General features: G+C 45.8%; 2 protein-coding genes across 3 annotated transcripts; both read left to right on the plus strand.

Moving 5' to 3' along the window:
- Positions 1-1980: 1980 nt before the first annotated feature.
- Positions 1981-3833, plus strand: LOC308382324 (UDP-glucuronosyltransferase 1A1-like; the record flags this gene model as incomplete). The annotated part of the gene is made up of 1 exon (XM_080860041.1): positions 1981-3833. One exon carries the CDS (start codon positions 1981-1983, stop codon positions 3574-3576), a length of 1596 nt encoding a protein of 531 aa, XP_080716167.1. The 3' UTR covers positions 3577-3833.
- Positions 3834-6569: 2736 nt separating this feature from the next.
- LOC308382112 (putative G-protein coupled receptor 132) lies at positions 6570-9842 on the plus strand. Of its 2 annotated transcripts, none has more exons than XM_080859804.1 (4): positions 6570-6702; positions 7081-7188; positions 7414-7996; positions 8678-9842. In XM_080859804.1, exons 2-4 carry the CDS (start codon positions 7179-7181, stop codon positions 9120-9122), a joined length of 1038 nt encoding a protein of 345 aa, XP_080715930.1. In that variant the 5' UTR covers positions 6570-6702; positions 7081-7178; the 3' UTR covers positions 9123-9842. The 2 variants fall into 2 exon arrangements, with proteins under 2 accessions (XP_080715930.1, XP_080715931.1); XM_080859805.1 differs by lacking the exon at positions 6570-6702 and adding an exon at positions 6711-6738.
- The last annotated feature ends 4233 nt before the right edge of the window (positions 9843-14075 follow it).

The following is a 14075-nucleotide window of genomic DNA, read 5'->3' on the forward strand; positions in this document are numbered from 1 at the left end:
GCTGGAGTTTTCCCTCCCATTCCTGTAAATCTTATTTCTGTCTATCTGAATGTGTGTGTGTGTGTGTGTGTGTGTGTGTTCCTGTGTTCTCTGTCTGACCGGAGTGGCCCTTCTCCAATATGAATCTGTTTAATGTGAGACAGACAGGCTCTACTCTATTTCGACTGCCTTTTCTAATCCTTACATTTGGCGTGCTTTTAACACAGATCCTTTGCAGTACACTCATGTGTCGTAGAGATGCGTCTGAATCCGAATACTTTTGTTCGTTAGCTCTATTGATTCCGACAGGCCATAAATCTTGTCATCTATGGTGAATGTAACCCTCTGCAGGCACCTTGATCCTTATACGCAAGACTGTCCCTCTTTTCTCTGGTCAAGCACAGAACTGGTTTAAACTCATATAGACATCGACTTCGCCATCAAAGCTATCTCACTTTGTTATCTTGAAAACACAGACTTCCTTTGACCTCCAAACTGGAATTAACAGTTTGCTCAGCTGAGACTAACATCCTATTATTGGTCTGTAAAGAAAGCATTCGGAAGTTCATTTTAACCAGATGTCTAAGAATGTGAAGACGAAAATATTATAAATAAAACACTTCAACCATGTTTTTTGTCAACCAGAATTGAAATGCCTTCAGCCAAACAAGCAAATCATATTAATTTTTTCTGATATTTTCACCAAAGCATTGTCCTTAATCAGCTAATCCTTGTATTTTATTGACCAGAGAGAAGCAGAGAGGGCCGTGATGGGGCCTGTACAACAGCGTTTACTTAGGGAACTGGGGCAGAGAACACCACAAGAGGCAGAGAACACCACAAGGGTCAAAGAACACCACAAGCGGCATAGAACACCACAAGGGGCAGAGAACACCACAGGGGGCAGAGAACACCACAAGGGTCAGAGAACACCACAAGGGGCAGAGAACACCACAAGGGTCAGAGAACACCACAAGGGTCAGAGAACACCACAAGGGATAGAGAGCACCACAAGGGGCAGAGAACACCACAAGGGACAGAGAGCACCACAGCCTGTGACCTGTGAAGTAACACCCCAGTGCCCTCGGCTGGCAGAGCAATATCAATGAGGGCATATCACTGGCCAGCTGTTGACATGTTATCATTACATTTATGTCCTTTTCTATTTATTTTGTTATTGCCTTTGGCTGGCAGAACCCTGGGGCGGGGGAGGGGGGGTGGTTCACCCAGGGTGTCATACAAGCTAGAACCGCGACTGGTGTTGTTAGTACCTTGCTCGACAAATTGCTATACCAGTTGAGCCACAATTACAATTCACTTTTTCACAAATATATACAGTATATATATGTATTTATATTCTTACATTCTAATTAGGTGGAAGAAAACTAATGTTAGGAAACTGGGGCAAAATCTAAACAGTAACAGCCATCTTTTTAATGATTCACAGGTAAAACCGGCAGCCACGTGTTAAACCATAGACAATAAAAAGGGTCTGCCTCTCTGCACTCGGCCAAGTTAACCTTAAACAACCTGTGCACAGAGGACTCCTCTTGCTTTGCTTTTTCAATACATTCCTTCTAGAACTGGCTTCCGCAGCCTGTGCGGGATAGATATGGCCGACAGTGGAGGTCTGCTGTGTGGTTTTATGTAATGCTTTGGCAAGTAGCCAGTGACATACAGGCGTCCGGCCTCGAAAATGCACTCTTGCATTGCGCTGCGTTGAGGACAGAGTTCACTTCTTCTTCACAAAATCTGCTCTTATCTCCCTATAGTTTCTCCATTCTTTGTTTAAATCCTATTTTGGTATGTATAAGAACACTGAACAATCGGTATTGTGCATATATCTACACGTATGGCTTGGGAATGCTTTATGTTGAACTTTGTGTGTTTCGCGAAAACAATCTTATTGTTGGTCGCTCCGTGTTTGTGCTTCTCTCTCTCTCTCTCTCTCTCTCTCTCTCTCTCTCTCTCTCTCTCTCTCTCTCTCAGAGTGCTTCTGCGATGGGTGCGCCCGGAAAAGTGTTGCTGCCTCTCCTCTGCGCTCTGCTCCTCGGCGGCGGCGGCGCGGGTGGGGTGCATGCTGGGAAAATCCTGGTGTTCCCTGAGGACGGCAGCCACTGGGTGAACATGCAGGTGATCCTCCGAGAGCTCGGTTCCCGCGGCCACGCCCTGACCGTCGTGCACTCCGTCAGGAGCTGGTACATCAAAGAAAACCCGGCCCTGTACACGTCCGTCAGCGTCGACCCCCCGCCGACGGAGGGCTTCAGCGCGGAGATGTTCGACGCGCTGCTGCAGAGGTCGCTGCAGCTGCAGAGGATGTCGTCGCTGCGCTACTTCTTCGAGCAGCAGAGCGACATCGTGCACACGCTGCAGCTGTTCCACGCCAGCGCCCTCCAGATGATCTCCGCCATCCTCGACGACGCCGAGCTCACCGGCAGGCTGCGCGAGGAACGCTTCGACCTGGTGCTCACCGACCCGGCGTTCCCCGCCGGCGTGCTCCTGGCTAACTACCTGGAGCTGCCGCTGGTCTACAACGTTCGCTGGTTGAACACCGGGGACGCCCACATGGCCATCGCCCCGTCGCCGCCGTCCTTTGTGCCCATGTACAACTCCTTCCTCCCCGACCGCATGGGCCTTTGGGAGCGGACGAGGAACCTGATGCGCTACGTGAGCAGCATGATCCAGGAACACTGCTTCATCGTGCCCGTCTACAGTCCGCTGATCAAGCGCCACTTCCCGCCGGGCGCCGACCTTCTCTCCATGCAACGTCGGGCCGACATCTGGCTCATGCGGGTGGATTTCATCTTCGACTTTCCCCGTCCGACCATGCCCAACGTGGTGTACATCGGCGGCTTCCAGTGTCGGCTTTCGAAGCCTCTCCCTGATGACCTGGAGGCCTTTGTGCAAAGTTCCGGTGACCACGGCGTCATTGTGATGTCCCTGGGTGCAATGATAGCCAGTCTGCCGAGAGATATATCTGAGGCCATTGCCATGGCCTTTGCCAAGCTCCCGCAAAAGGTTGTATGGAGGTACATTGGCGAGCGCCCATCAAATCTAGGCAGCAACACCCTGCTGGTGAACTGGTTCCCCCAGAACGACCTCCTGGGTCACCCCAAAACCCGAGCCTTCGTGGCCCATGGAGGGACCAATGGCATGTATGAGGCTATATACCACGGAGTCCCTGTCGTGGGCCTGCCCCTGCTGTTTGACCAGTACGACAACCTCCTTCGGCTCCAGGTGCGAGGTGGTGCCCGCGTGGTGGAAGCCGCCACTCTCACCACCGCCTCCTTCAAGGAGGCGCTTGAGGACGTCATAAAGAACTCGTCCTACAGGGAGACGATGCAGAAGCTCTCCCGCCTCCACAAGGACCGCCTCGTCTCCCCGCTCGACACCGCCACCTTCTGGATCGAGTACGTCATGCGGAACAAGGGGGCGGCCCACCTGCGCCCTGAGTCCTGGGACATGCCCTGGTACACCTACCACAGCGTAGACGTGGTTCTGCTTCTCCTGGTTCTGGCTTGTCTCTCTGTGGTTGTTCCTGTTATTGCCTGCAGGCTCCTGGGGCGTGCCATTTTAAAGAAGAGTAAAGTGGAGTAGAGGAGAGGAGAGGTTTCAAAAAAAGAAAAACATAAAGTAAAATGGTGATAAAATAGACAAGAGCAGATTTCAGTGCCTTCCAAGACATGTGATACAACCTGGTGTAAAGACGCAAAAGAAACGCTTTGCCAGTTGGGGGGAAAAACGATGGGGACATGTCACTAAAACATTTTGCAATCACCAATTTTGTCACCCAAATCAGCCTATCCTTTAATGACCCCCAGTCGAATGACATGATCTTTATGCCAGTGTGTCTAAAATACATGCTTTTCTATCGAATGTCAGAAACACGTCTTGGTTTTCAATTGTGTAGAACAGAGAAACCCAGTTTCTAAGTATTGCCATAGCAGTTTTGGTTCAGTTAATCATGCGTAGTGAAAAGAAAGTGTTGCTGGTCAGATTTGTGTGATGGGATAACTCACTGGTCAGGATTATCTGCATCCACTAGTTCATGTCTAGCGTAGCTTACATTATACTTCATGAAATAATAATTTCCACTGGATTATAAAAAGTAGGATGGTTTATGGAGATTTTATTGCTGAAATAAACTAATATTAATGGCACAGAACTAAATGTTTGTCCGTCATCCATACACTTAAACAGGTTTCTGGTGTCTTACTTGCGAGGCGATTTTATAATCAATAATGTGTGCACAATACTCTCGCTCCCACACTGGACTTGAACCCGCACCCTCAGACAGCGAAGGTGGTCGTGCTTATGATGACGTCATAATCCCTGGGTTTCTCACTTGACAGAGTTCTATATCCGCTTGCCACTAATTGACAGGAGTACATTTTGAGCATATTTTAACATTTTAGTTTAAAAATGACACCCACGGAAATGATTATGATGTATGTATATGTTGTGCCAATGTATAGTTACGTAAACAACTGGAGGTTGCAGGAGGAGGGATGCAGACCCAGTGATGTGAAGGAGGGACAAGAACTGGTATTTAGCGTCCGCTTTTATCCAAAGCGACATCCAGACAACCTGCGTCATTCGGCAAACGACCTCGGTTTAACCACTGCACCACCACGCCCCAGTTATGTCTGGCGACAGTGGTACAGGAGGTAGAGAAAGGCGTTTAGTAATCAAAAGGTTGCTAGTTTAATTCCCTGTCGTAGTGTCCTTGGGCAAGACACTCAACCCCTAATTGCTCCTGATGTGCAGTGTGCCATCAGTGTAAATGTAAAAAAAAAATGTATACATCCTTGTAATTCGCTTTGGATAAAAGAGTCTGCTAAATGAATAAATGTAAATGTCTTCACTGGCTTGTATGAAGGAGTCTTGAGTAGTTGATTTTGTGTTTGATAAAATAAAGAAACCCTAGCATAGGTCTCTCAATGATCTATTGAAGAGTTTAATATTACCTTTAGTTGATGTTCCAAGTTTGTCCGCTTACAATTTACGCTGCTGTTGCTAAGCGCTATTGTCTCTGTTTATATATTGTTATCCATTAACAATTTGGCTTTCAGGAACTTGTTCTTCTACATGTTTTCGTCTCGTTTTGGGTGACTGAAGGCCTCCCAATAAGGACGAGACAGGCATGTCTAGTTTCTAGATTCAAAGCAGGATGGTTTATTTTTTGTATTTAATCGATATGAATAAACAAATGAAAAACCTGTTCTTCTTGTTTGCAATGGCTGCTCTCATCCAGGCTTAATCTAGGTTTCTGAATACGTTCTGTTATCACTAAGATGCGTATCTCACTGACTGTTGTCTGAAATGTCCCCTGGCTATCAGGGTGGCTGGAGCATTGTACACGTGAACATTTTACCACTGTACATATACATAAACACACACACACACACACACACACACACTGATGAGTGGACACACAAAAATGCGCCCACACATAGACACACACACACACACACACACACACACACACACACACACACACACACACACACAATCACACACAATCACACACATACACACACACACAGACACATAAAGATAAGGATAGTCTAACCAAATATCAGCTTTCAAGACTGGCAGCATGTCGTTAGGCCTCATTAGCATCTGAGAGGTTAGCTGCGTGGCAACAAGAGGTCATCCAGGTCAGAGCAGGGTTGAAATGATTCAGGTTTCGGCGACTTATCTGAGCAGAACACGAAGGCCTGGAACTGACGAGGCTCTGCAATGTGTCCGCTGGCGCGGTTTAAAAACACTATTGTCTCAAAGGGAGTTGTAAAAAGGACAAACCCAAACATGGCTATGGTCAAGGTCGAATGCCAAGTGTGTGTGTGTGCGGCTGCAAGTGCATACGAGTGTGTTTGCATGTTTTTGGATATGTGTGTATATTAATGTACTGTTTGTGTGGTTGTATGAGTGAGTGTGTGTGTGTCCTGTGTGTGTGTGTGTGTGTGTGTGTGTGTGTGTGTGTGTGTGTGTGTGTGTGTGTGTGTGTGTGTGTGTGTGTGTGTGTGTGCCTTGTGTGTTTCTTGTGCATGTGTGTGTGCATGTGAGTGAGTGAGGGAGAGACAGACAAATGACCTAGGATGAACAAAATAAATAATAAATCAAATTTGATGCATTTCATACATCCTTTCATCCTACCTTTTCAACTTCTATAAATCGAGGCTTTCTTTATAATACCTGAAAAACCAAAACTAACACTAAAACTAAAGAAATAACAAACGAAAACTACTAATACACTCTTAAAACGAACTAAAACTGAACTGAAATCAAAAGGCAATCTGAAAGACTAAATCAAAACAAAAAACGAATTCCAAAAATTCAAAACTATAACCCTGCTATAGATTAATGGGCGCACATGTGTGTGTCTATTGCACCGTCCACCGTGTCACTCTCCCACATAATGGGCTGTGGACCCGAAGGTCAGGGCTCTGTTTGTTCGGAGGGGATAAAGGCGTTCTCTCTGCCTCAGGAAGTGACTCAAAGGGAGCAGGAGAGGACGACTTCCTGTGGCGGAAAACGATCAAAACGCCAGACAAGCCCCAGAACCCTGTTTCAGGCCACCGTGTTCCCTCCAAGCTATTCACAGGTCTGCAGCGCTTCGCTCCACACACACACACACACACATACACACACACTCACTCTCACACACATACTGGCTATGAGCTATTCTGAGCTGGATCCTTCATCCATGGGAGAGCTGGAGTAAGTGCGGAAAATTTCCAGAAAATTCCCTCAAAAGTAATTTGTTTATGCTAGTACCTGTTGTTTATTTGTTCAGCATATGTTGTGTGTGCATATATGGATGATTTCCAGGCTTCTGTTTATCTTAAGAAGTTGAAGTACTATGACTTTGAGTGAGTTAATTAAGTAAATGTATTAGTACAATGTATTTCGTCTCCAAGAACATGCTTCCATGCTCAGGGATAGGTTTATGTTGGTTGACAATGTTGACACTGGTTATTAGTTGGTAATGTTGATACTTGTAACGTGCTACTCTATGTACCTAAAATATAGATGTTAATATAAATGAATGCATATTAATCACAGAATGCCGTTTAATTTCTGTCTTTCTCCCTGTAGATTCTGGAAGTGTAGTGACGGTTAAGGGCTTAGAGAGACCTCACCAGCTCCTGAGAAAAGGTTTCTGGTGACATGGGAAAACCCCCTTCAGATCAAACATGTTGCTAAGTAAGATTCTCCCACACCCATAGGAACCTTTGAATGTGTCTATACTCTGTACATTATTAGCTTCTTGTACCATACTCATTAGAAGACTAGATTTATTCTTTGGGTTTTGGCAACATTTTCTTGGCAGTTTAAAATGTTCCCACTGACACTGACAGGTCATGAAACATCATGGAGTATGCCGTGGCACCACTGTGACACCAGCTACTTGTTTTGTCCATTTGCCAGATTTGACCAACGGGACTTGCCTCATCCCCCTGGAAACCGACCGTGATGGTTTGACCTACATCTACAGCCTGGCCTTCTCCCTGGGCCTGCCTGCCAACCTGCTCTCCCTGTGGGGACTGTACCAACTGGGCCGCCCTGGCGGGGGTGGCTGCCAGCTGGTGTACATCCTCAACCTGTTGCTGTCGGACCTGCTGCAGCTGCTCACGCTGCCGCTGTGGATCCTCTACCTGCAGAGGGGCCACCGCTGGGTGTACGGCTTGGCCGCGTGTCAGCTGGTGGGCTACGTGTTTTACGTCAACGTCTACGCCAGCGTGGTGTTCCTGTGTCTCATCGCACTGGACCGCTGCCTGGCCATCGTGTACCCACTCAGCAGCAGGCGGTTCCGGAAGGTCCGGGTGGCGGCGCTGTCGGGGGTGGTGGTGTGGACCCTGACGTTCCTGTTCTGTCTGAACGGGCTGTACCCGTCCGTGTTTGAGCCTGAGAGGGGCCTGTGTTTGGAGCAGTACCCCGTCAGCCCCAGATATGCTGGGTTCAAGATCGCCACGGTGACCCTGGGGTTTCTGCTGCCCTGCTGCATTCTGGGGTGAGAGGATGATAGAATGTGTGTGTGTGTGTGTGTGTGTGTGTGTGTGTGTTTGTGTGTGTGTGGGTGTGTGTGTGTGTGTGTGCATGAATGTCTGAATGCTAACAATGTTAACATGTTGCACTGATTTCAAAACAAAAAATTGATTGGGGTTTAAAAAACAGAGGCCTCCATAATCTTAGGGTAGAGATGTTAAAAGATTTTTTAAGAGTGTCCTAGCTATGAACCTGTGTACAATAAGACTGTATTTTAACTGGGACTGTCAAATATGTCTGCAATTTGAAAAAAGAAGAAGACACTCAATCATGGTTTACACAAACTACAGTTGAACTCAGAGGCAGAGAGTGTGTGTGCTTGTCTGCAGCAGTGTGTGTGTGTGTGTGTGTGTGTGTGAATTTGCATGTGAGAGGGATCAGAAGTTCAACCACAGCCAACCAACACCTCCAGCTATAATACCAAAACAGTTACGTGCAACTTGGAGACTACGCACGTCTCACCTAAGATCTTTGCATTAGATAGTGCATTCCTCAGCAATGAAGGTACATATTTGTCTCATAGTCTCCACAGACAGCCATGCCCTCTGCAGTGGCTGTGGCCCTGATCTGGCCCTGATCTGGCCCTGATCTGGCTCTGATCTGGCACTAAGCTGCTCTGTATTATCTCATCGTCTGCCTCTTGCAGATTCACCTCTGCCAGGATCGGGGTCACCCTGCGCAACTCCCCGTCTGTCTCCGAACACGAGCGGCGCCGAATCGTGGGGACCCTCGTCGTCATCACTGTCATCTTCATCGTGGTCTTCGGGCCGTACCACCTGGTGGGGGGTTACCGCTTCGTGGCACTGCTGCTGTCGGAGGACCCGTGCGACCTCGAGCGCTCTCTCTACCTGGGCTACCGCATCTGCTACGGCCTCACCAGTCTCAACACCCTCCTGGATCCGCTCTTTTACATCTTCCTGTGTCAAAACGCCCGCCTGGAGCTCCGCAGGTCCATGCCCTGTCTGAGCAAGGGGAACCAGAACCACGGGAAAGGGCTCCAGGTCGTGCCCAAGGTGAAGATGAAGGTCGGCGGCGGCGGCGGCGGCGCCGGTGGACCCGGCAGACAGCTGGACCAGAGCAACAGCGTGTAGTAGGGCGAGAGATGAGATGAGATGAGAGACAGATCGGGTCTCCTATGTGCACTTGCTTATCTGTGGAACGTGCGGTGCGAAAGAACTGCCTGTAATTTGCTAATGACGGCAACTGGGGCCTTTTGGAACAAACCAGCGTTATCAGTGATTCTGGTCACTGATTCTATCAAGCTGAGTCATTACGACTGAGACGCAGAGACTTCATTCCTGGCATTTTATTCTACACGTGGGCAGGCTGCACTAAACAAACTTCTAATGCACTTACTCTGCAGCTGTGCTAGTGCAGACTGCTGGGGTGGACTGTTGTGGGAGTGTGTGTGCATGTGTGTGTGTGTGGGGGGGGGGTCTTTATTTCACTTTCTGATGGGAATAATTTCCTTAAAAATTTGATTTCTGTGAGAAAGGAATTAGTAAGTAAACTACAAGAATATTTCCTTTTCATCACAAAGGTACACTGGTAACCCCACAGATGTCTACAACAGAACTCGTGGGCGCCACCTGCAGCCTGTGATATGTACCTGCCAATTTAAGTGAACTCAAACCTTTACAAATTATATGAATAGGCTATTTTAGTTCACAGTCCACACAAAATTGTATAACTAGAGCATGACTCTTCAGAGAATGTATGTTTTGTAACTAAAACGATAAACAAACTCTCAAACTATATTTAAAGAATCAACAAAGAAAGGCTATCGCTGCCTCATAGCCTGTTATGTGTGCACATGGTAAATTGAAGGGAGAGGACAAACGGTAGCTTTGGAGAAGTAAACCAGAAATGTCAGCGTTGCCTACAGCATATTTGCAGTAGTTTCCCGGCCTACCGGTCCATCATGGTGCAAATAAGATGTTTTTATATGTAGTAACCTAAACAATAAAAGCCTAACTTCTTCATCCTTTCTCTTGTTCTCGTATCTGGTACATTTCACAAACGCGTATTGGTTATAGAAAAAGCTAACGCGACCTTCTGTTTGAAATATATCTATAGGGGAGAGTGGGGTGAGTTGTGCCAGTTTTTACTTAAAGTGACTTTTAAGCGAGGCCATGACAGTAATGCTTCCAACTAAAATATGTACATATTTCAGGATGTGGTGCATCCTTGGGAACAATCACTTTGGATCTGAAATATAGCTTTCTGAAAAAAGTGGTCTGGTGGCACAACTTGCCCCCTGTGCGGGGTGAATTGTGCCATTAAAGAGAATACATTGGGGTAAATTGTGCCATTGATCATTGAACTAAAACAGTACATTTGCATCTCAGAAACTGTGATGCTATATAAAAGCTAGACCAATTAAATGCAAAATGACTCATTTAAGGTTTATTTAAGGTTTTTTTTACAACATCAAAGGCAGATTTTCTACAAGCATATTGCGCCACATAAGCACATCAAAGGTTTTTTAAACAAGGCCTAGGGCTTCCTGAACACATCAGAACAAAATTGAGTTGAGTCAATTCTATTAAAAGGTAATTTACATGAACACATGTTCAGAACAAAATTAATTTCAAATGAAGACCAAATTGAATGCAATTCTCTATACAGATCACTGGACAACATGTTTTCAAACTTGTCTATAACTGTTTAGACACAACAGTCAAAAAACCGTGATCATAGAAATTGTACTTTGGAACGCAAAAAAAAAGGTTTTTTTAAACTTAAATGTGCAAAGAGGCTCTCTTTTTTGCAGGATAAGATAAATGGCTGACTCTTCAAAAATGTGTGGTCACTTGACCAATTTTTTCTATGGTTCCCTAGAAATAGGGGGTGGCACAACTTCCCCTCTGGCACAAATCACCCCACTCTCCCCGGGTAAGATAATTGAATAAAATATGACTGTAGTAAGGTTAGGTCTATAAGCGTATAACCTAAGCGTTATAGTTTAGATAATCATATTCTAACTTAGTAGGCTAAGGGAAAATGGTCTACATGGCGTTCGGGTAAGATAATTGAATGCACACCAGTGTGTTACAAATAAAATGTCAACACACATGGAAACGTGTAAATTACAGGATTAGTAAATGTATTTGTTTCATTAAAGCAATGTGGCGGCTGGTTACCTTTACCCTGGTATGCTAACCACACCCAAACTTTATGAATAAAAAGGGTCTGGCCACGTTCCATTGGAGATTGTTCCAGTTGTTGCAAATCGTTTGACCAGCCTTTAACCAGCATTGACGACTATGGGATTACTATAGCATACTGGACGTTTTGACTGCATTTGTTACTTGGAATTAAAACCGCTAGGGGGTGGTCTAATCCATCAGTAAATCCAGAGGGCTCCGTAATATTTGGAGGTTGTGTGTTTGTACACCGAATTCATTAGTATCTGTATATGTTATGCTTGTATGTGGTCTTTTCTCATGCATGAACGACATTGTACTTCAAAAAAAATTGAGTGTTTAAGAGTATGTCTCCTTGAAAGATAACTCATGTGTGCCTTAACTCCTGGGTGAACAAGACTGGAATAAAGTGCATCCTTCCGATGCAATAGGTTCACATTGTCACATTGCATCTCATGACATAATTGTTCTCTATTTCCTGCCTAAACAGAACCTTACATTGTCTCTTTCTGATTTTTCCCTCTCGTTTTCAAATCATAATTAAGGCATCTTCAATTTAAAATGTAACACGTTGCTGCCCCCTATTAGGCATACATGTGCATTACAGGGTCTGGAATCTCAAGCGCTGTTCTAAATTGCTTTATACGTCACTGTTGAGATCGGACTGACTGGGCATGTTATGACTGCGCTTACTGCTTCAGAAATATTTAAGAATCTAGGTCAAAATATAATTTCCCCCAAACAGACAAAGAAAGCAACGACCAGACCAGAGAGCAGGACCAGGCCCGTTAGTATGTGAAGGGTCTCTACTGGATGAATGGCAGTTTAACTCCAGTTCTGATGATTTCAGACAACAGGAAGGATTTGTGATGTTTGCCCAGGACAGCTGACATATGTTTGTTTATTGACCTACTCAGTGCCAAATTGTCTCCATGAGTCCTTGTATGTCAACATGAATGAGACAGGCTGCATCTGTTATTTCTATAATAAGTGTTTGTAAGGTTTTGACATTCATAAAATAATGCCAAAGGATCTTGAACTGTACAAGATCCTGATCTGCTCACTGAACTGTACTGTCTTGTGGACTCATCTCCTCAAGTCAAACTGAGTCACTTTTTTAAAATATGGAAACAGAAATTTTACATTTAGATAATGTAAATTAGAAAGAAAAAAAAAGTTGGTGAGTTAATTTAAAATGTAACTCTGGGGGGAATGTTTGGGTTCTTCAATGTAACCTCCGTAGACCTATACCCTTTTGCTGGGGAAAAAAAGTCAATTAAGTGTGAAAAAGTCTGCAAAGTGCAAGAAGTTGAGGGCTTAGGAAATAGGGCTCACAATCGTTTCCTAATGTTTCCCAATAACAATGATTCACATTTAATTTTAAATGACCTGTGTATAATCACAGTTTGGATTTATGGTGTCTCTCGCTCTCTCTCTTTGGATCTCTGTCTCAAGCCTCCCTTGGCACCTGTGGAAGGTGCTTTTGTAGTCACAGGGAACACCAGTCCCAGGTGTTCTCAATGACTAAAGAGCCAACCTAATAGACATAGCTGACGAGCCAACACACCTGCAGGTCATCTGCAACACAAACACAGACAAACACAAGCAGCCAGCCCAGCACCCAAAAGAGGAAGGGTCATCACACCCTCCCCCATAAGAACGGGGTCCTAACAGGAACCCCGAGATACAAACAATTTTTAAACGAAACATACCACCTGCAGCAACACTCTCCCTCAAACTCAGGCTCCTTTTAGCTGCATACGGAAGAGTAGAGGTTAATAACACACAGGTTTAAAATGACACCAAGCCACTCAGGCACATTACCTTACACCCCAGCAGGCCTGAAACACAGACACTACCTTACTTGCCTGTTGCACAGACACGCTTACACACCAGCAGGCCTGATGCACAGACACTACCTTACTTGCCTGATACACAGACACTCTTACACCCCAGCAGGCCTGATGCACAGACACTGCCTTACACACTAGTATGCCTGAGTCACAAACGTAAGGCTCTTCCCTCTCCGTCACTGCCACTGACCAAGGTGGAGAACTCCTTCCACCGGCAACGCAGGGTGCCCTGCAATGCCCACTTCCCCCCTTTTTTTTCTTGTTACATTTTTTTCTTAAAACCCCAGACCAACAGAACGCAGTAGTCAACATGCTGGCTGGAACACGGCAACCAAGAGCGTCCCCTCTAGCTGCCTTACAAAAAACTACCTAACTGAAACCCTGGTCTTCATGAGGATACTCGCGGTGGGTATTTATGCACTAGATACCGCTGGCATGAGGAAGCGACCAGTTAATGGCAACCACCCCATCACCATGGCCATGCTCACGAGACAAACGCTCTAGCCGCTTTCACCCCAACACTACAAAAAAACAAACCCAGCGAAACTCAAAGGAGTAACGCTGCTGTGCCTAACAGGGGAACAAAATAGCCTTAGCTCCAACACCGTTACACCAGCACATCAACCTACCTTCCTTTGGTCCAGCAGTTTTCTAAAATGTGCCCAGCCACAACGAAGACAAGCTAACGCGCACCACCAAACAATCCAAATTCAATCCGGTTGAGCCCCCAATTTGTCACGTCAGGCTCACAGACATGACAAATAAAAGCCAAAACAGTATTAAAGCCAAACCGTTTTAATTTATTAGCAACCACTCAACAGATGAGCATGGCTTCGAACAGAGCATGGGGAGCAAGGTTTCCCCGTTCTCTCTCTCTCTCTGGATCTCTGTCTCAAGCCTCCCTTGGCACCTGTGGAAGGTGCTTTTGTAGTCACAGGGAACACCAGTCCCAGGTGTTCTCAATGACTAAAGCGTCAACCTAATAGACATAGCTGACGAGCCAACACACCTGCAGGTCATCTGCAACACAAACACAGACAAACAC

The sequence above is a fragment of the Sprattus sprattus genome (assembly GCF_963457725.1).
Source record: "Sprattus sprattus genome assembly, chromosome: 21".
Lineage (NCBI taxonomy): Eukaryota > Metazoa > Chordata > Actinopteri > Clupeiformes > Clupeidae > Sprattus > Sprattus sprattus.